This window comes from Carcharodon carcharias, chromosome 13 (genome assembly GCF_017639515.1).
Source record: "Carcharodon carcharias isolate sCarCar2 chromosome 13, sCarCar2.pri, whole genome shotgun sequence".
Classification (NCBI taxonomy): Eukaryota; Metazoa; Chordata; class Chondrichthyes; order Lamniformes; family Lamnidae; genus Carcharodon; species Carcharodon carcharias.
The window spans coordinates 104,642,901-104,666,191 of NC_054479.1; the positions used below are offsets into that span (position 1 = coordinate 104,642,901).

At 36.8% G+C, this 23,291-nt stretch overlaps 1 protein-coding gene across 6 annotated transcripts in view; it reads right to left on the reverse strand.

The window, feature by feature from the left end:
• uhrf1bp1l (UHRF1 binding protein 1-like) overlaps positions 1-23,291 on the reverse strand; it is a 134,759-nt gene that overhangs the window by 44,224 nt on the left and 67,244 nt on the right. For 3 of the 6 annotated variants that reach the window (XM_041202591.1, XM_041202594.1, XM_041202595.1), the window contains exons 8-16: positions 21,301-21,481; positions 18,935-19,018; positions 17,451-17,633; positions 16,505-16,662; positions 13,654-13,795; positions 11,552-11,626; positions 9,916-10,106; positions 7,332-8,857; positions 2,291-2,466 (exon numbers count right to left, since the gene is read on the reverse strand). In XM_041202591.1, coding sequence (XP_041058525.1) covers positions 2,291-2,466; positions 7,332-8,857; positions 9,916-10,106; positions 11,552-11,626; positions 13,654-13,795; positions 16,505-16,662; positions 17,451-17,633; positions 18,935-19,018; positions 21,301-21,481 — 2,716 coding nt within the window. Of the gene's footprint in view, positions 1-2,290; positions 2,467-7,331; positions 8,858-9,915; positions 10,107-11,551; positions 11,627-11,829; positions 12,516-13,653; positions 13,796-16,504; positions 16,663-17,450; positions 17,634-18,934; positions 19,019-21,300; positions 21,482-23,291 lie in introns of those variants that run through there. The other 3 variants (XM_041202593.1, XM_041202592.1, XM_041202596.1) reach the window with 3 other exon arrangements.

The following is a 23,291-nucleotide window of genomic DNA, read 5'->3' on the forward strand; positions in this document are numbered from 1 at the left end:
CCAGGCAGCAAAATTGTTGCTGTTTAACTACATGTAGTTGGGGCCCAGGAGAAGTCCCAGGAGCAGTTTGATAGCTCTGTGGAGCTAAGGATCAGAAGTCATCCTGGGGAGCTGAAAAGGTGGCAGAAGATCATTAGTTCCGTGCTGTAAACAGTTAAGGATCAGTAGAAGCCCTGGGAGTCATTTGTAGCTTGGCGTAGCTGGGGAGATTGGAACTTGGTGAAATCCAGTGGAAGTGCCAGCCCAGTGAAGATAGATGGCTAAAGAGCTGAAACTGGGCCAGTAAGTATAGGCTGGATTGCAAACTCAGAAATCCAGGTGAACGGAGTCTCGTGAGACGCAAGTAAAACCCTGAGAGGTGTGCAGTTGTTGAGACAATCCAAGTTGGAGTGGCTTTGAGGGAATTCAGAGGCTTAATATTCAAAAGTGAAAAGTTTGGAGTCCCTCATGAGGGAGATAGAGTTTCAACAAGATTGGTTGACTCACGGTGTTTACCGATGTCTGGGTGGGTTGCTGAGAAATCCGAGGGATGTCTTGGTTGCATCTGTTATCTAGTGTATATTATGGTGTTTCCGATCAGTTTGCTTGTTAATTCACAGGTACCTCATATTAACCCTGAATGTTAGAGTATAAGATAGTTACTGTGCAACATTTTATCTTTTTGACTTTGCACAGTAAAGTTTATTATTCTTTGTTCAAAACCCGTTGGATCTTGTGGTTTTATTCTCTCGGCAAGTAACTTGAATCTCAAACTTGTCCACTTTAAACAAAACCTTACTGGTCCCTAATCAGATCTTATCAAAAACTTCGGGGTCTGGTCTAGGATCATAACATCCTCTTAGACATTCAACACATGAGGCTTAGTTTTCATTTTACTTTTCTTGTATGCTTCCCCTTAGAAGGGCAGCTAATATATTTCTTGACATTCATTGTCCACTACAGAGAGTACAGACCCCTGAGAAACTTAAAAAAAGATAAGCTAGCTTAACTAACAATGTTTCATATTCTGTCTGTCTAGTATGGTGTACCCTTGTGGTGAAGTTGGAAGCCTTTTTTTTCGCAAATTTGCAATTGAGGGGTATGATGTGAAAAACATCACAGCTGGGAAAAGAAATGAACTGGCACCATGGTGCATATTCTGGGGCTTTACACAATGCAGGAGTAAGAGGCCACTTGCAACCACCTTAATGCAACATCAAGATAATGCTTTCATTTGTGACTGGGATGAGTCCATTAAAGTTGGGCTATATTACTGTTGTACATGGAATAAGAATGAACTGCTGAAGGGCCTTTAAGTATCAACATGCTATTCTATTCTACTTTATTCTTTGTGTTAACAATATCAAAAGACTGAATAAATATTAAACAATGAATCTGCGAGCTATATCACAACTCACTATCAAAAATGAAATGCAAGTTATACTTTACAAATTTAATCTTGTGTATATCACTTTAAAAACTAGATGTAAATATTAATATACAAACCGAATAGCTGATCAGTTTCAATGACACAACCATCAAATTATTTCTCACAGTCCTCCATTCTGACATCATGGAAAGTATTTCATGTGATGTAAAACCAACTGTTATATGTCCCACTATTTGTAAACTAAACTTTTATATTTTCCTAATACTATAAAAACACAAGTGTTTAGCCATAAATATAAACTTTGAACACATCACAATGAGTTTGGATCAGGATCATTCAAATGGAACAGGGTTCAGACTGCATATGGTACCAATTATACTTGAGCAAAACATTAAATTACTTTCTTATACCTTGACGTTCCAGTTAGTTAAAATTTTCAGTACATTTTCATGAGTTTTTTATGCATGAAAATAATCTGCTATGCATTCACACAGAAACTGGCAATACAGAACAATTTTTAATTTGTGGTGGGTCAGAAACAGGTTTCTATTTTGTTGTAGTATTAGTAAAGTAATCCTGATGTGCAGTGATTCTTCTGTGAGAAGTAGTATAAACTATGAACAGCTACTTGTTAAATTAATCTACAAACTCAAATTTACAAGAGAAAGCTGCTGTGGCAAAATATAAAAATACAATTTAACTGAAAACTTTATTTTCATGGTATACAAAATGATTCTGCACATTATATTTATATATCATGCAGTATTGTGCAACACATTAATCTCTAAAGTTTTATGGCAGTTAAATAAGCTTTTTATGTTAAGACCTTGTGGTGTAAATGCTGATTTTAATATCTGCATTGTGAAGCATTTGTCTACAATTAAAAAAAAATGAAACAAAGGTTTGAATTATAAAGCTTACCCTTTTCCAGCAAAAGGAGGCTTTCGTTCCCTTCACTCTCTAAGAACTGTTCCTCCAGCAGACTGCTGTCAATTGATATAGTGTCCAGTGAAATCTGAGATGGGCTTCTCCTCACATTTTTATACACTACAGGATAGTTAGTCAAGGAGGGTTGTGCACGATCCTTCAGTTTCCCACTAATTTGTATGTGAAAATTCAAAGTAAAGAATTTAGATGCTGGTTTACAGATGTCCCTTTTGTAAAAGTGTATGAACATTGCATTCTTTTCAAAAAGAATTAACAAAGATTGTTAAAAAATTGCTGCAACCAAAGTAAAAACTTATGAAGGTTTAAAAGAAAAAAAAGCGTTTGTTATCTTATCCCCTTCTTTTGAGGCTCCCATGCCAAATATTGTTCCTCAGTCAAAAAGCCAGGCAAAGAACCCCTGCCAGAATTCCTGACAATGCTATTCTTGAAGCGGTTGCTAAGACATGGACAGAAGTAGCTGGATTGTGATATGGGAAGTGTCTGGCTTCCACTATGTATCTCCCAGCAAGCAAGGTTAACTTCTGTCAGGTGAAAAACAGGACAAAGGTTCATAAGGAGGGCAGGACATGGATTGGCATCATGGCTCATGTACTTATACTTGTTTTTCTGCAATGAAACCTTACAGGAAGCCTTCATCATCATATTATATGCAACCTTAATATCTGCTAGACCCAAATTAGATGTGTGATAAACTGCTCAAATCAAAAATGCATGTGGAAATCTTTTTGGCACAACATACAACTGGTCCACTGCAATGCTTGAAGATGAATAGCATTTCCAAATATACTATGCTATGAAGGCCTCATAACACAACCTGAGCATCACAAACTATCAGTAGGAGCAATTAATTTTCTTCACTCTTTGTAGGTCATGGCAGTGACAAATACTGAGGTGTCCCTGAAATGCAAGGTCTAACCTTTAGCTTTTTACATAGTCACAAATAAATCCAACTTGGTTCTGAGGATGCTGTTCAGTCATTAATATATTTTCCACGTGAAGCATAATCAGTAAAGTTGGTGCATTGCTGTCAAAAAGACTTTATCTTGTGACAAAGCAGTTCTACTGTAACAAAACTAAACAATATAATCACAATGTGCCCGAGTTCACAGGCCAAAATAGCAAGAGTAGTCAAAATGATTTGCAGTAAAAAGCAAGCCAATCCAGACTATTCTTGTGATCTCCAGGTACCCGGTTAAAGGAGACAAAAGCACAGATTGGAACAGGTCCACTGGTCACACTTTGCATGGAGAAAGGTGCATGTTGCAGCATAACTTACCAGGGAGTGGAAGAATAAACTGAATTTTAAAAAAGGGTATGAAGAGGATCAAAAGAAGTGTTGGATATTCAAATCAGCATAAAATGCTTATGAACTTCCATGTTTCAAAGTGACAGATATACAAAAATAAAATCAAAAGCAAGTAAATTACATGTTCGTTCCATGCCCTTTGCAATCATAATCTAATATTTATCCATCCAATGTTCATCTAAGATAATTAAGATAAAGGGCTACAACGTCCTGGGCTCAGCCACGTAAAGATGCCATCACCAAGGCAAGTTGTTATGAAAGTATAATCATTTTCATAATATTTTTCTCGTTAATTGTGAAATAGGGTTATGGGGGTGAGTATAGTTGGTTGTATGCGATTTAATTACATTTGGAGTCAGGTAGACTGCAAGCTTTGAAGTGGCAAAAACTAGGTGTAGAAATATGTTTGAAATGCTAATGAGTAAATTTGGATGCTGGCTTAGCATGTAAGGTGTGAAGGGAATTTGTATTTTTAGATAAGTGAAGGGATTGTTTGGATTTCAAAGGGATGTTAGTCTAGCCAGATGAGCAATGTTAAGAAGTGTGTTTATTTTTCTCAAAGGTTATTGACAATATTGCAGCCTGTAAGTTTTTATAATATGGGAAAGGTACGTTCCAAAGACATATGGAACAATAGAATTTACATATTAAAGAGAGAGAGAGACATATATAAAGGGGAATGAAAAGCTATATCAGGAGAGTGCCATGTAAGACCTAACAGGAATGTGTGGAACAGCCTTCAATAACCCTCCAGCCATTTGTGCATAAGTCGGCTGTGCTCAGTAACTGAAATTGGGGAAAGCCATTTGGAATTCCACTGTCAAGTGGTACTGTGTTAATTTGCCGGTTTTATTTTAAATCTAATATCTATTTGGACTATTGCCTTAAAGGGGGTGTGTAACTGGGAGTCAGGTTAATTAGGAATTTCAGGAGTTGTTTTGTAGTAAGTAACTGCAGTCTTATGTATGTGCTTGAAAACTTTTATTTTGTAATTAAATATTTTAATTTTATTTTTAAAACTGCTAAAGGTCTTGGTGGACTCATTACTTCTGAATTCAGTGCACACGTCTTTCTTGTAATAAATACAAATTGCAAAACCATTGTGCTGGCACGACCAAGTTTCCCTTGTGGATTTGGTCCACCTGGCACACATCATCTGCCGTGTCATAAAGTAAACAACAAACTGAGAATGTCACCCATCAGAAATACTGCTAGTTCCTTCTCTTGTACCCAAGAGGAACATATGCCTGAATAGTGTAGGTCAAATTTCCTTTCCAGCATTAAATACTTGTGAAAGTGGGAGCCCATATTACTGTTCCCAATTCTTCCTCCAGCCCAGTGGGGCAGATGCACAAATGACACAGATACCCATCCTGTTTATAGTAATGTTGTTGTCCCTTAGACTTGGGGTGAAATGAAACAGTACAGACAGGCATGTGGAAGCCCCATCCAAAATCCAAGGGACACTTGCAATGGTATAGTCATTGACTTACCCTTCATGACATTGCTGATTTGTTCAGAAAACAACCCTGCTCTAATTTTCTGTAACAACTGCTTCGCATCATATTCTGGAATACCTACAGGACCACTTTAATCATCTCTTATTTTCTAAGTACATTTTTTATATTTCTCATTGTTGGATTTGTAGCCCCAGTATTACCGAACATCTTAAGCTGGGTGGATAAATGGGTACCAGTAGATGTAATGTATTTGGGTTTCCTAAGTTGCCACATAAAAGGTTACTTCACAAGATAAAAGTTCATGTCGTTGAGTGTGATTTATTAGCATAGTTAGAGGATTGGTTAACTAACAGAAAACAGAGTTGGCATAAATGGAGCATCTTCAGCTTGACAAACTGTAACTAGTGGAGTACCACAGGGATCAATGCTGGGGCCTCAACTATTTATGATCTATATTACTATATTAATGACTTGGGTGAAGGGACGGGTTTTTTTGTAGCCAAATCTGCTGATGGTGCAAAGATAGCCAGGAAAGCAAGTTGTGAGGGGGATACAAAGAGTCTGCAAAGAGGTATAGATAAGTTAAATGAGTGGGCAAAATGTTGGCAGATGGAGTATAATGTGGGAAAATGTGAGGTTGTCCACTTTGGCAGGAAGTAGACAAGTAAATTATTTAAATGGAGGGAGAATGTTAAATATTGCGGTACAGAGGGATTTGGGTGCCCTTGTACATGAATCACAAAAAGTTTGCATGCAGGTACAGCAAGTTGGAAGGCAAATGGAATGCTGGCCTTGATTGAAAGGGGATTGGAATATGAAAGTAGGGGGACCATGCTATAGCTGAACAGGGCATTGATGAGGCCCTACCTAGAGTATTGCATATTGTTTTGGTCTCCTTACTTAAAGAGGGATAAACATGCATTGGAAGCAGTTGAGAAAAGGTTCACTGTGCTGATTGCTGGGATGAAGGTGTTGCCTTAGGAGGAAAGGGTTGAGCAGGTTAGGCCTATACTCATTGCAGTTTAAAAGTCTGAGAGGTGATCTTATTGAAACATACAAGATTCTGAAGGGGCTTGACCAGCTAGATGCTGAGCGGATGCTTCTCTTCATGAGGGAATCTAGAACTAGGGAGCAGTTTAAAAATAAGGGATCTCCCATTTAAGACAAAGATGAGGAAAGATTTTTTTTCTCTGAAGGTCATCAGTCTTTGGAATTCTCTTCCACACAGACCAGTGGAGGCTCGGTCATTGATTAACTGCAAGGCTGAATTAGACAGATTTCTAAATGACAGGGGAGTCAAGGGTTATGGGGAGCAAGCAGGAAAGTGGAGTAGAGGGCACAATCAGATCAGCCATGATCTGACTGAATGGCAGAGCAGGCCTGATGGGCCAAATGGCCTACTTTTGCTCCTATATTTTATGATCTCATAAGTTTAAGTTTAATGTTAGTCTATATATCCACAGAAGTCCATTAATCCATGTGCTCGCTTCATGCCCTATTTAACTGTCCTATACTCATCTCTTTCATATTTGAAGATTTCCCATTGTTGATCCATCATCATCTTTGCTAACTTTTCTACATTACTTATTGCACTGATTGTCTATTTCATGTCCAGCATTTGTTTATAGGTTTACTTCACCTAGTGCTTCAGCAAATATGAAGTTATTTATTAATACAGTAAAGTTAAGCGTTCTGCACGACATGGCCACTAAATAGAGCTTCATTGCTAATGTATAAATTTTGAAGCTATACTTTTAAAACAAGTTAAACTGTATATAAGCAAGAAAGACAGACCTGTAACTGGCATGAAGATATAGGCCAGAACAGAGTTGCAGATATTCATAATAAGGGAATGCACATTCAGCATTGCAGAGATGATGATTTAGGTTGCATTTTAGGTCATTTAGCTTTTGTGAACACTATAATCAATCAGGTTCCAGCACAGAGAATTGAAGAGTATGTTTTTTCCAAATGTAACAAAAATCCACTTCTGTCAGTACTGAAGAAGAGCTTTTTGATCTCTTGCTCTCCTTAGGTGAAAATAATTCTAATGTCTAACATTAAGCCATATTTTTACCGCATAAGTAGGGGAATATAACAAGAAGCAGTTAAGAAAAAAGTACCAACAGCTACAGACTATGCCAAAAATGAAATTAATACTAACCCATAATAGAATTGCTGTATGGCCATGCATTATCCTAAATTGCCTTCAAATAATGATAAATGCTGACTTCAAATAGCTGCATACCTTGATACCGATTGAGGTAACAACAACTTTTTTGAAGGTGGTGTTTCTTTACTGTAATCAAAGTTTTGAAAGGGATTGTCTTGGTCACATTTTAAATCATTTAATGAATCTATGGTTCCATTCCTTTTGTTTTGCAAAATACTTGAGATTTCCTCTTGATAATTTTCCTTACACAAAGGAAGACTATTGTGTTCATCTTTGTTTATTGTGCAAACATTCAGTGGTTCCATGCTTTGAGAAACATTGAGCGCCTCAACGTTTGAAATCTTTGCGACTTCACTGAGCTGATTTTTATCTTCCAAATGAGTTCCTTCAATATTTCCAGAGACACCTGATGAAACTGGAAACTGACTAACAACACCATCGAGCGAGGACTCTGATGTCATTCCTTTTATCAAAGCTGAGTCACTGTATGATTTAGAAACCATAGGTTCGACAGTTCTTTTATCTATACTTTCAGTTTCAGTATTTTGTGATTCTTTAAGTGTTTTTCTGCTGAGATGGTCAGTCCCTGGATCATCACTTGGTACTTCATTCTCAGCTGCCAGAGTTTCTCTACTTTCACAAGGTGAAAGGTCAGATTCTGTAGGACTCCTGTTTTCTGCTGGAGCCTTACTACTTGCCTCAGGTTGAGGCAATGGATGAAGCATTAAAGCTACTTCAGCACTTTTAATTATCAGTCCAATACAAACTTTTGTCTGCTCCACTGGCTTTCCAGTCACCTTCTCTATGTTCTTCTGAAATTGTTCCTGAAGCTTTTTTATTGACTGTTGAAGGCGGAGCATGAAGCAGTATTGATGATGATTAACCTGCATGCTCACGTGCTTTTGAGTATGTATAAGAACATGTATATCTGCATCTGAAGACTGCAAGGATTTCAAAGATCCAGCATCACCATCTAAAGAATTCAATCTTCCAAGTCCATTCGTTAGTGGTTCGGATTCCGTACTATAGTACTCCCTCAAGAGCTTTTTATGTTGCAAACGGATGCTCAAGTCAATGGATTCACTTTTGGGTATTTGAGAAGCAGACTGTCTGGAAGACAGGAAAGATTCTTGCGATTTTGCAAATCTATTGGGTTGACAAACCCAGATAGAAAGAGGGAAAGAATCTACAAATCCCACAGGTCTTCCTTTCCCACTCTTCATTCCTTCATAGTCAACCCAAAACTGAGAAAAGTGTATGGCCCACAGGTCCGTAGCAGCAAAAGTTTTCAATGCATTTGTACTCAACTTTGGAGTAACTAATCCCTTATAAACATCATGCAACTTCGTGTCCTGCTCGTGGGCATGCCTTTGAAATACAGGATGCAGTACATTGAAACTTTCTGTTGTTTTGGGAAAGTTTGTGAATGTTTTGCTAAAAAAGTTAACATCTTTGAACTCCTGTAGCATGGCTTCCAAGTCACTTCGTGTACACTTTGGTGAGTGCCTTGTATTTGTAGCTATTACCTCTGCTGTCTGAATAGAAATTGATTGTGGATGGTCTTGATGATCATCAGGTCTCTTATCAGTTGGAACAATAAACTGATATAAAACAAAGATATTTTCAAAATTTAAGCAACTTAGAAAAACAGCTAATAACAAATTCATTTTTTCAATATGTTGCATTCACAAAATACTTCTAGGAGCATTTTATAAAGTCAAGCTTACATAAATTTGCATGTTCAGTGTTGTAAAGTGAGTAAATTTGATTAGGGCTTTTTGATTAAATGGGGTGGGGAGAGGGGTTATGGTAAATGCTGATATGGACTGGTTGGGCTGAATGGCCTGCCTGCGATTTATAACATGCATAACTTAACATTTTGATTTCCTAGCTAATGCAAAGAAACTGTTTGAGCATCAAAAGAAGAGCATGCTCATAATCTAGGAATTTTCTAGATTATGGGCTCTGAAGGGTCACACGGACTTGAAACGTTAACTCTGTTTCTCTCTCTCCACAGATGCTGCTAGAACTGCTGAGTTTTTCTAGCATTTTCTGTTTTTGTTTCAGATTTCCAGCATCTGCAGCAGTTTGTTTTTAATTTTCTTATCCTCTTTAGTTTTCTATTTGCCGCACCTTAGCAGGCAAGTGGGCAACAGAAGCACCATATCAATCAACTTATATAAATGCCATCATCATTTCTTGATGAGCAGTGTGCATAAACTTGCATACAATATCTTTTTAAATAGTCAATCGTCACTATATTGTACTCAGTACTATTTTGTTGATCTTTCTACTTTTGGATATTATTTCTACACAATTTATGAACAGTGGTTTTAGCTAGCACACAGGGATGCAACTTAGGCATCCACAGAACAAGGTGGATACCTGCTTGCCAGCCAATGTTTTATGGCAACTTTAGGTTGTCCTCCAGTTTCAGTTTATACTGGACTCAATTTTTTTGGATTATTTTTAAGTTTTACAAGTATATGATGAAAACCAGATATACAGAAACTGGGAGACACTGGCCTTGAAATTAAGTGATGGGATATTAGTGTTAAAAGTCTCCACTCAGAGAAAGAAATTTTAGACCAATGCGTTAAAGAAATAATGTTCCACAGATTAATTTTAAGGTTACTGGGTTTCAGCTGCAACTTTATACCTTGAGCATCAGTCCACCAATTCGTACGTCGACATGTTCATCTTCTTTCCCACTATCAAGTTTGTAGATCGCTGTGAAATGTTCCAGACTCTGCTGCAAGTCTAATATAAACTGGTTCAACCACAACATGCTCCTGGTATCAAGAGTGAACTGTAGTGCATTCATCTGTGCATAAAGATTAGGGCAAGGAACTGCAGACAGGAATGCATACATACTTTATTAAAAATTGAAGAGTCAAGTGATAATCTTATCAATATTAAAGGCAACCTGACTTCCAACCCAATGAGGGATAATTTTTGTGTCATAGATATTATCAAGAGAATACTGATAATTACAAAACTTGGTGAGTATTTCTAATGGATTAATCCATGAAGACCACTGACTTGACAGGGCACAGAAGAAAATTTCATGTAAAATTAGTTTGCCACTACAAAATTAAGACAGAATGTATTTATTCCATTTCTGGGCTAGATTTAATACAAAAGTAATTTAGCAAGCTGTGAAATCCAATATATTGAAAGAGAGTCAGGGTTTTCACCAGAGTGGTTTGCCGTTGTAATCTAATGCACTGTGTTTTGCACATTTGTTAATGTCTATATTTTCAATAGTACTAAAAAGGATAACATTGTTATAGCAATTTTTGTTAATTAAAAGCTAGAATTTTGCATGCATTCAAATGCTACTAAAGCTTGTGAGATTTAAAAAGTTTTAATGATTTGCCAATTTTAGAGATAGAGGCAAGTGGAGATAAAATGATGAAAAGGTTGAGATAATGCTAGTATATTTTTTTAAGTGTAATAAATGTTCTTAAAGATTTAATGTTACTTCCATTATTTGAGCAGAACCTACAATTTAGATTTTTAAATTTGTCCCATATCTCCATTTAGTTTTATAGAAAAATCCGCATTTTATCTCAACCAAATGAAACTGAAGATAGAATGTTAAGAACCTTTCTTCAGTTTACTCTGACTGAACCCAGGAGTTTCAAATTCGATTTGATTGGAATACTTCTGATAGAAAGATCTAGTTAGCAATCAGTAATGCCAGAGGTTCAATTTTCATTTAAATCTTAAGCCTTTCTATTTTCTTCACTTTAAGTGATCTTTCAAAATAATAAAATAATATATCAATTTGTTGGGCTTGATTCAGTCTTTGCTCAAGCATATGATCTGAACATAATGTCAAAATATTTAACATTTACTAAGAACTTTTCTTTTTAAATCTAAGCAAAGTCATCATGCCAAATTAGCATACAGACCATGATGCATCGATTAAAATACAAAACTTCATATTTCTTTACAGTTTGCATATGCAAGTTTAATTCAAGTTCTGGAAAAAGACATTCAATGTTACCTATCATGATAAACTCTATGTTCTTAGCATAAAGCCTTGGTGTAAGACTTCTCTTAAAACCAAGAGTGTGATATTCCAGCCTTAAGCCTTCAATGTTTGCAAGAATTCAGCAAAAATGCAACCTGGTGAAAACCCATATAAAGTTTCAATTAAGCACATTATTTATTCTCCCAGATATGATTCAAGGAATGTCATGCAAAAATCAGTGAATGATAAGGTTATGTGATTTTGACAATCACCCCCCACTAAAAACCAACTTTAGAGATAATGATAATACTATAACCTGTAGAGGAAAGGAGGTCTAGGACAGAACTCTGATGTTGGTTCTTGTCCAACCTGTCCAACACATTCCATAAGGCTATAATGCAAGACCACAAGAATGAATTTCAATAAAAGCAAGCAATTAGTCTGTGTTTAAGAATATTTTCTGAAGTAAAGTTGATAAGGAACTTTAATGAGAAGATACTACTCACAGCTGTTAGCATCTCAGAAATGTCAGACAACACTAAAAAGGTAACAATAATTTTCTTTTCTAAATAAATGTTATCTATTGTCACACAATTTTGCATATAAACTTTTATTTTAATTTGTTACAGGATATTTATGAAATTTGATGGGTATAAGTTTTTTACGGTTATAAGTTCTTTTCACTTCATTGGTGAAAAAAAAGTTTTGGTACGCTGACCACATTTATCACATTCCATTTCAATTTTCACTGCCCAGAAGTGAATACTCTCCAGGATGTTTTCACTCAAATAGTCCAATCCCTGAAATAAAATCTGCTGAACACAATGATAGTACAATGCTGACATTCATTCAGTTTTAAGTGGAAGACTTTTAGAGCTTAAATACATTTTTTCAGGTTTCTACGCTGTCAATATTTTCACAGTTCTTAATATTTAAGATGAAGTGGATCATCACATCTCAATGTGCTAATTGCATATAAAATAATGCAACACTATAAAATACAACCATTGGCAACATAATGAAATGGTTCTAATATTTCTGGGTCACAGTAAGATGTTAGCAACAGAGTTCATTTAATCGGCAGAATTCAGTGGCAATGTAATAGAACAGCTACAGTATCTAGTATCTCCAGGTTATGTAGGACAAACACCTTCTGACAATTAAAAATAGGTTGTATTATGCAATATGTTGCAATTCAATTTTCTATACCAAAACAGGTGGTGTTTGAAGAACAACACATGCACGTGAACCGCATGCCTCTTTGGAGCAATTGAGAGGTGCTGCAAAATAAATTATAGTGCATTATGCTAGAGAGTTACAAGAGAGATTGTGGGATCAGTAGGTTACATTAATATTCAAGCATGCAAAATTACATAAAGTTTCTAAGCCATTTTTCCACTGGCTAAATTTGTTATGAAATAATGGTCAAGAGGGTGAGCTGTGCCAATGGGTTCTCTCAAATAAATCCAGAAAGGCAACCTCAGGGTCTGCAAAACATTATAATGCAGTTGGTAATTGAACTAGCAGACCATAGCAAGAATTCATCTACATGGAGGTATGAAAAAAAAAAGTGCTGCACACGTGTGCTGCATAGGTTTGAAAGCCTTAATGACCCATCTTTCTGTGAGAATAATGGACTCGACATTATTACCAGCTAACAGCAGGCGTGGACTGTATTCATTACCAAATCCTAAAATCTGCTTGGGAGAGGAGGTATAACAGCAATTGTCTTGGGAATTAGTGCAAGGGGCCACCAACTCACCTTGGAGCTGTGCCTCTGAGGCTGGGAAACAGGATAATTTATTCATTGTTTGGGGCATGCTTATCCTCCGGAACACAGTCAAAGTGAAAACAGCAAAGAAATCTTAATGATGGTATAAGCTCTTCATGTGATTCTTTGGTTTGGGCATCAAGTATACAGAACATTCTGAAGGTGCATGGAGTAATTGGAAAGAAACAGGTTGGATTTCACTTTCATGAGAGCAATATTTAAGATAGTTTTAGCTTTATACGAGATTGCAGAATATTATTGGTCTCGAAGGAAACATTGTTTTCTATATCCTTTCTGACCTTGTGCCTTGCACTCCTCAATGAAGCTTGAAGGTATGCTCATATAAAATGATAGATTTTATCCAAGATTAGTACTCCAGCTCCAAGGACCAGACAAGGGCAGATGGAAATCTCACTGAACCTCTCTCTCTTAAACAAGGGTGAGGCAATGCTGTCTACTGACACTCATCATTTTTGATATCTACAAAAACAATCTGTCAGTTGGCATCATCTTACAGTCATGTCAACTTCAAAGACGCCTCACCTACCTTCTCCTCTCCAGTCTAAGACTAAACAGTGCAAATTCATTTCATTCAAAATACATGATCAAGTTTATATAATATACAATAGTATAATATAAACTCTTACTAGGGAAATCTTTTCCATCAGGAAAATAATATTCAGTGAATTCAATATGAATAGCTGCCATCTCTGATGGAAGATATAAAGACTTCTTATTGCAGCAGATCATAGCTTTTGGGGAATCTCGACGCTGATCTGCTGTAGAAACCTGCAGGAGGAATAAGTTAAGATTTTTATGAAGTTACCTAAATAGTGATATCAAGAGTACTATAAAGCTTTAGAGCACCATAAATCTTGAATTCAACTCCCACTACAGCAAATAATGGGATGTGAACAAAATAACAGTAATCATTTGTGGGCTAGTACCAGAAAATCGTCATGAAAGTTCCCTGACTGTCATAAAGAAAACTTCAACTGGTTCATGGATGCCATTCAGGGAAGGGGCTAATGCTCTTACCTAGTCTGGCCCACATATGATTCCAGTTCATGCCATGTGGTTGACTCCTAATGCCCTTGGGGAACCTAGTGATGAGCAATGAATATTACTTTGCTAGTGTCACCTCATTTGAAGACAACAAAAATATTCCTTTTCAGTTCTAAACTTAGGCCAATCAGTGCTTACAGTGAGCAAGTCAGCATATTCTATGAATAGCCAGTCTTCTTAAGAATCACAAAAGGACAGAGTCGAAGATGCAACTGCATTTTGGAAGCTATGGTCTGCAACCTGTGAATTTCTTCAGGTATAAGTGATGGCTATATGACACACAATTCAACTCTGTCTGGAAACATTGTTTAGAGCACCTCAAATACAGAAAATGCTATTGTACAGGTAAGTTTAATGATTTTTGCAATTTATGCCTCAATGATATTGCAAATTTTAAAGCAATAACAAATTTTTAGATTTGTGGAGAATCCAACACTTTAGTGGTTTTCATTCCTGCTTGCTACTTGCCGATGTTTTTGTCATTTTCTTTAAACGTGAAATTTGGGTGTGCCTGACATCTGGATTGATACCTGAAATGTGACAAACACTCGGTAATTCAGCCTATATGCCATTCTGAAATAACAAATGTGTTATGTGTTTAATGTATAATCTAATGTGTGCTGCTAATGTGCAGCTGTGTCCTTTTAAAGCCACAAAACATAATTGTTCAACAGTCTATTGCTTGTTCAGTGAATTGCGTGGGGAATTCTGATGAAAGGTCTTGAAACATTAACTCTGCTTCTTTCTCCATTGATGCTGCCTAATCTGATCTGCTATTTCCAGCATTTTCTGTTGTATTTCATATCCCCAACACCCACAGTATTTGGCTTTTGTCTGGTTCGTCTACCATGGAATTACTTTCCATATCACCCTTAAGGGAATGTCAAAATTCGTTCCCTCCCATTTCTAAAAAAGCAACCAATGCTGCTGCTATCCCTGCAACCTTCAATTTGTCTGCCCAACAGAACATGACCATGTTTCATTTTTTTCTTTTAAATTGCATTTATTAGTCCCAAATCAATTTATTTCTCTCAGAATCCATTCCACATATCCATTAACCTGTATGAGGAAAAAAGTTTTCAACTCTCTAATCTTGCTCAAAACATATGAATTTTGTACTTTAGTATCAGGTGGGGCATACGGCACAAGAGGGCATAATCTTAAAATTACAGCTAGCCCATTTGGAGTGAAACCATGAAGCGTTTTTCCACATTATTGCCTGTGGAAATCTGAAAATCTCTCTACCATAAGGCGTATCAATTAAAATGATCAAGGCTGGAATCAATATGTTTTTCTGAGGTAAGGGCATTCAGGGATATGGAGCAAAGGCTAGTAAATGGAGTTGAAGCACAGTTTAGCCATTAACTAAATGAATGGCATAACAGGTTCGAGGAACCAAATGACCTATGTCCTCTCATCCTAAAACATACCACACCTTTGCCTCAGGCTTCCTCCATATCTGTGTAGCCCAATTCCTGAAGTCATCTGGATCACTCCAAATCATTTAAAACACATCTATAGCCTTTCAGATAACCAAAATTGCATGCCACATTCCAATACTAGCCTCACCATTTTTCTATATAATGTCATTATAATTTATAATCCAGTGCAATTATATCCATTTTTTGTACCTCTTCACATTTACTGTTACTTGCATCATATAAAATTCATTAGTCATATTTCATCTCTCCCACATAATTTGTTCATGTTGCTTTAAACACAGTAAATCGCCCTTTGAGTCATTACCCAACCATGAAGCTTAGACAGATTTAATACTACAATTATAGATACATGTTCCAAATCATCATTCTCAAAGATTACAAATAGCAGTGGTCCCAGAACAGATCCTTGCAGGAACCACACTGATTACAAAAGCTAAGTACCTTCCATTCATCAACGCCCTCTGTCTTATGTTGTCAAGCTAATTGTCAAACCAGTTAGACAATTTGTAACTATTACTTAATAAACTTCCTTCCTAGCCTCATAACAAACTTTTCAAATTACTTTTGAAAATCTAAATAAGCTATATTCAATGAAATATTCTCCCTCACGAGCTTCGTAATCATTGCATAGAATTCCAAGAGGTTTGTACTGCATGATGTAGAACTTATAAAACTATGCTCCTTATGATTAAATCTGCAATTAATTGAAGCAATGGGACTTGGAGCAAAAATAAAAGCTTAGCTATTGCACATCAAAAGCTTTTGGTATTTTGCTGAATTAAAATGCATAAAATAAAGATTTCTATGAGATTTAGTCGAAGGGAAATCTGAGGGATTTACACTATATATTATATGTAAAAACATTAAACATGATTTCTCCCTTAAGCAGAGTTACAATAGTAATACATTAGAATTTAATCTAAGATCAGTAAAATATTTCAGCTATTATGCAGGTTAAATAAATTCCAACTCCAAAATATCTTGTTCTCACCTGATAAATATTTAAATCCTCCACTCTGAATACAAAACAGCTGGATAATAACTTTGTCTTTGATTGTTGACTAGTTGCAGATGAAATATTAGCAGAACTGAGTCCTTTCGACATCTGTTCTTTTCCTGTAGTTACAGGTTTATGCCTGAGTGTAGTTTCTGTATAAATTCAAAACAAGTGCATAAAGGAAGATGTGGACCAAAAATTCAGTTCTTGAAATGACAGCTACTGTTCTATGAAGTTATTTTTGTTTCAAATACTTTGCAAACAGTGCAAACACAGATCATTCAATCATGAGTCCTGAAAGATCCTCTGCCAAGCAATGTTTCAAGTAAAGATAGAGGCGCAGATGAAGAAGTTTCAAAGTGGCTGCAATCAGAAACCGCAGATGGTCTAATTCCTGTTTGGGTAACTTATTCTCTTGAAAGTGGAACCTAAACAATTTGAAAGACCTTACAACCCCAAAACTAGCTTTGGTTCTAAATGAACCCCCCATGGCCATTTTCTAGCATTCTATGGTGCAAAATAAGTCAAAGCAGGACAGTAAGTCGGTATTCCTGGCTTAACAATGCAGGAATAGCTAGTGGTTTTACAACATTTTGGTTTATTTTGTTAAATCAAAGCTTGGGCTTGTGTTTGAGAGCTAGAGAAATACTAAGTGGTTTTAGTGTTAAAAATACATCTAATGGCACACTTAAGGAAGTGGACCTTAATTAATCACTGCTTAGAACCGTGGCTTCAGCAAAAGGTTAGTTAGCACTCTTACTTTAAACAAATAGAAGCAAGATTTGTATATGTCTATTTCATCCTAAGTCTACTATGATCAGTATTGCAAGTTATAACTTTAGTGAACATTTTTCATAGATAACAGGAACAATCTGTATCAGCAATCACAAAATTAGTAAAAAAATTGTTACTTATTTTGAAGAACAAAAGGCATACTTACCTATTAATACATGGGGAGGCGAACCATGTGGAGGTGGTGAAGTAGGTTTTGTTTTACTATAATCCTTCACTGCTTGTTTTAGCATATCGACATTGGACTTGAATTCCTTTAGTAACTCTTTTGCCCACGTTGATCTCGTTTTTGTGGATTCATTATAGAACATCCAGTGCTGGCAGCTATCTCCTGCACATTATTTTACAAAACAAAGCTAATCAAATCAGGAATTTCACTTCTATGGTCCATTCCTTATGATATACTAAAGGTTCAAACACTGTCTTTTTCAAAATATAAAAAATCAGATTCCTTTTGGGGGCAGGTGGAGCAGATGTTAGGGAGAAATGAATTACAGTTATTCTGAAGTCCCTCCTGGCATCTATTGTAAGCTTTCCCTTTTTCAAGCACTGTTCCCAATCTTTTATCATCAATCAGCTGCTTGTCACCTCACGCTGTACCAAGCTATTTACAACTTTAGCTTCTGACCCTATTTCCTTTACATCACAAAGACTGTCTATTTCCACTTTCATAATATTGCTCCTGCCTCAAGAGTTCAGCTACTGCCAAAACCCTCATGCATGCCTTTGGCAACACCAGATTTGATGACAGCAAGGCTCACTTGGCTTGCTTCCCATCTTCCACTCCCCTACCCCAATAAATATAATTCAAAGCTATGATGCCTGAATCCAAACCCACGTCTAGCCCTGCTTGCCATCACCTCTATTTTCACTGAGCAACAATAGCTCCAGGTCTCCCCAGAGCTTCAAAACTAAAGTTCTCATCCTCAAGATTCAAATCACTAAATGGCTTTCCCTCCCCTACCTCTGTAACCCTCTCCAGCCCTGCAACCCACTGAGAACCATGATTTCTTCCAACTCTCGCCTGTCGTATATTTCACACGTCCTTCACTCCATCCATTATTAGCCAGTGTGCCTTCAACCATCTAGGCTCCAAGCTCAGGAATTCCATCCTGAAACTTCACCAGCCCTCTTTTAAAGCAATATTTTAAAATCCACTACTTTGACCAAGCCTTTAGTCACACTGCCTAATAGCATACTGTCGATTTTTTAAGTGATTGCGTTTGTGAAGCACCTTGGAACATTTTTCTATATTAAAAGCAAAACATAAATGCAAGCATTTGTTGTTTAAGAAGCAAATAACAAGCAATAGTACCAGCAATTAGGAAAAATGAAAAAGCAAGATTGGAAAGATAAGCTTTTTCGAGAAACCTTTCGATAAGATTTTTGAGTGTGCTTTTAAAGTGAAGATAGTAGTAAAGGAGGGTTGAGGGAGAGAGTTCTAGACAGTAGGGCAGAGACAGCTAAAGTTTTGTTAACAATGGTGGAGTGGATGGAAGTGCAGGGGAGGGTAGAATATGAGAATTGAGGAGCAAACACTAAGTTGAAAGGCTGGAGGAGGTGGTGTAATGAGGTAATGGGGAGATTTGTAAATGAATACTTTAGGAGTTTTGCTGCATTTTAATATTATACCTGCTCTGTGATACGGATAATAATCCACTGTAATCTGTGTAAAAGACAACTGCATGGCTCCACCCGTGATCTGTTTTGGAAATCCTGTCAAAAAATGTTTGAAAATTTGAATTACTGGAACTATATCATCAAATTCAAAGTAACAATATTGGAATCATATTTTTTTCCTTAAACATCATCCTTGCCATCAATTAATAAGCTAACGATTCACCCACCCACTTGCACTAAACTCGATACACTTCAATTCCAACTTTGACAGATATAGGGTGAGCTTCACCTGTGAAGTTGTAACATGTCCAACCACATCTCAGTAATTGAAAATAACAAGATTTCCAGAAAGTCTTAGATAATGTTCTGCCCAAAAAGCTATAAACAAGTTTAAGGTAGTGAGGATTTGAGATAAAGCCTGGAAATAGATAAGGAATTGACTAAGCAAGTGATGTCACTCTGATTTGGATTCAGAAACTTACTGAATTAAAAAGGTTTTTCATACTTTGGAATTTCAAAGAACAAGACATGATTTCAATGAAACATTTAATATTCTTGGATGGCTTGAGAGTGTAGATGCTGAGAGGCTGTTGCGAATCCAGAACTAGAGATAATAGTTTCAGGATAAGGGGTCAGCCATTTAGGACTGAGATAAAAAGTAAAGACTCCACAGTGTTGCGAATCTTTGGAATTCTCTACTTCAGAAGACTGTGGATAATCAGTTGAGGAACATATTCAAGACTGAAATCGATAGATCTTTTGGCATTAAAGGACATCAAGAGATAGAGCAGGAAAATTGAGCTAATGTAGCAGTTCAGCATGATCTACTTGGCTTGATGTGTCATATGCTCCTGCGCCCGTTTACGTTGTTACATTCTTAAATGCATTGAATTTGCATACCTGCTAATATAGTGCAACAGTTAACTTTTATGAGACAGCGAAGACTGTACAAAACGTGCTGAATAAAATATACAATTAACCAGAACAGGAGATGAAATTCAATAAAATTTAAGGTACTGCACTTATTGGAAGAAAAAAGGTGACAAGCATAATCCAGGAATCAATCTAATTAAGATGAAATTTCACAAGAGTTCTGGGGTATCAGTGAATTCGTCATTTGGTAGATTCAGGAGCACTGAATAAGTAGAAAGATGAAATCTACTTTAAGTACTATGTCCAGTTTCAGTATCAAACCTTGAAACTGCTGTCAGTCTTGAGCATAGCTTAGAACCAGGGATTCTTACATTCTTGTAAGAAAGTGATTGAGAGGGGTTCTCATGAAAATCATAAAGCAGGTACAGGGAAGATACATCCACAGTACTATTTCAAGGTAAACTTTGATGGTGGAACATAGACAAAGGAGTATAAACTGGTCAAAGACAAATTCAGCATTCTCATATCAAGAGGTAGCTCTTCATAAATTGCAAGATGGGTCAATTACTAGGTCCAAAACCTTGCAATTGCATTTTTAAACCTTGGAGTCATTTCAAGGGCAGTTGGATGCTTGAGGCAGTGAGGAAAAGGAAGAAAAATATGGTCTTATGTAGGTGGATGAACGTCCCTACCCTGGGCCAGAAGCTCCGGGTTCAAGCCCCACTTCAGGACTCGATGGCCATCGGAGATGCATGCACAACGTGGCCAGAAAAATTGATTATCAGCCTGTAAATCCTTCCCCCTATACCTGATGGCAGGTGGTAAAGAGTGGGAGAGTTCCATGGTCATCCATACCGCAGAAAGAAATGGCAAATCACTGCAGTACTTTGAAGGGAGTTTATATAAATTTTATTCTGATTTACATTTGCACTGAGAATGTGCAGATCAGTCAATAAGCCAACATTACACGCCTACCATTGTCTTCATTTGTATTTATCTTGCAATCTGCAATTTGGAAAACACACAATTTGTGAAACAAAATGTGTCCTCCGACCGCAAAGATTCAGTACTTCATTCCATACTTTTTATAAAAGGAATTTATATATATTCAGTAGTTAATACTTCATTGATCAACTTGTTACTTTGTAGCTGAATCAGTCATTTTTAGACTGTTTGGTGCATTTAGCAACAAGGGAAGTAATACACAAAATAAACAACCGTGTGACCATAGTTACCCCAAAATTGTGAACATCACTAACTGAACTGCTCAAAGGGAACAACTATATTAATTTAACCAGACTGGTTCCATGTTTGAGTTTCATATCACATTATTTGAGCTCTGTATGATGTGACATTGTAAAATGTGTGTTATATGAATTTTATTATTAATCCATAGGAAATGTATACAAAAAAGTCTGACAATTGCACATAAACATTAAACAGAACTCCAGGTTTCAATCCAATAATTACAGTTCTTGGGTTCATAAAGGTAGTATATTCTGTACCTCTCTCCTTCACATGAATGTCATCACAGATGTGCAGATCCAAATGAGAAATGATTAAATGGTGCGATGTTTCCTTTACATCAAAAGCATTGAAGAGTTTGGCAAGGGCATCATTCTGATCAGCTGCTGCTGTAGCTTGTGGTGTTCTAACCTGTTGTGAAATGGGAACCGGAGTTGCACTCTGCAAAGGAGAAAATATAAACGTTAAGTCAATTCAGTCAATATAAATTTAGGTGAATAACAAACATTTAGAATACATTGCCATCAGACATTAATTTAAAACAAATCAAAAAAGGGTTGATGTTGTTTACATAGGTGGTTCAGTGGTGCCAATTTATTATACTGCCTTTGTTCTCATGTGTCCAAAGATATTGCTTTCAGGATCTAGAATTAATTCTGCTCCCTTACCACCAGCTTCATCCCCTTACCCAACCACTTGCACTGGCTAAACCAGCCCCCAAAAAAACCTCAAAGCTTCTTGGATCCAGAGCTCAACTTCAAATGCCATACTTTATCCCATTAAGACAACTTATTTCCATCTTCACAGCACTGTTTCAGTGCCTCTGCTGCAGGATACTATATCGATTCTTTTGTCATTCTTAAATTCAACTTCACCAAGACTTTACTTGCTGGTCTTAGAATCTCTGTAAAATTCAGCTCATCCTAAACTCAACTACCATATCATGTCCTACACTAAATTCCAATCACCCATCATTCCACTCTTTACCTACAAAGGATACCAGTGTCCAACACATTGAATTTAAACTCTTTACCGTCATCTTCAAATCTTTCCTCAGCCTCAATCTACTCTATCATTGCAAACTCCTCAGCCTCAACTTACCTAACATTGCAAATTCTTCCCAAATTTCATATCCACCCTTTGCACCTATAACTCTGGCTTTTTACATGTTGTTCCTTCCCTTCACCACTTTCTTCATTCACCCCCACACTGCCCTGACTACTGCCCTGAACCTCTCTTTCACCTTATCTCTTTTAACAAGCCTTCAGCCACCCTTCCCAATCTCTGTGCACACTCGTCATCTGTTCCTTGCTTTACCTAGTTATCCTTTCTCCACCTACTCTGAAACATCCGAGAGACTTTCCATATTAAAGATGCCAGCTATAAGATGTTTCCAGTACACAAACAATTCAAGCACAATTGCAACCAATTAACCGTCCCTAACTCACATGCATGAGTTATGAAACTAACATATTGAATGGTAGAAGTTATGCAGAGGTATTGTCACTGGACTAGTATTCCAGACACCCAGAGTAATGTTCTGGGGACCTGGATTCACATCCCACCATGGCAGATGGTGAAATGTGAATTCAATAGAAATCTGGAATTAAAAGTCTGATGATGACCTTGCAACCATTGCCGATTATCATAAAAACCCATCTGATTCACTAATGTCCTTTTGAGAAGGAAATCTGCCATACTTATCTGGTCTGGCCTACATGTAACTCCAGACCCACAGCAATGTGGCTGAGCATTCAAAAGAATGCCCTCTTAACAATAAATGCTACCCTAGCCAACGACGGCCACATTCCATGAATGAATAAGAAAAAAAAAATTGATTAATTATTTTTGTTTAAAAGAATTCGATTTTCCTATAGTACCCTATTTCAGTTGTATTATGCAATTTCATAAATAATCCAGGTAAACATAACACATGCAATGCAATTTTGGAAGTCAATTTAATTGCACAAACTTTAGTTAATGTGCTTTAATTAGAAATATATTGCAGAAAGATTAATTCCCTTAGCCATAGCTCCCCCGCCTCCACCCCAAAAGTAGCAAGCAATTTAGAATGTATCGGAAATAAGCTGAATAACGGCTTCCCACAACAACTTTACTGGTTGAGGCACTGAATGCATAAATCATACTGACTAGGAAGATCCCAAAGTTGATTCTGAGCCAGGGCTGCAGTTGAAGTGTTACGATTGGCCTCAGCACCTCTTGGTTCGGAGGGGCAAAATTGGGCAAGGTT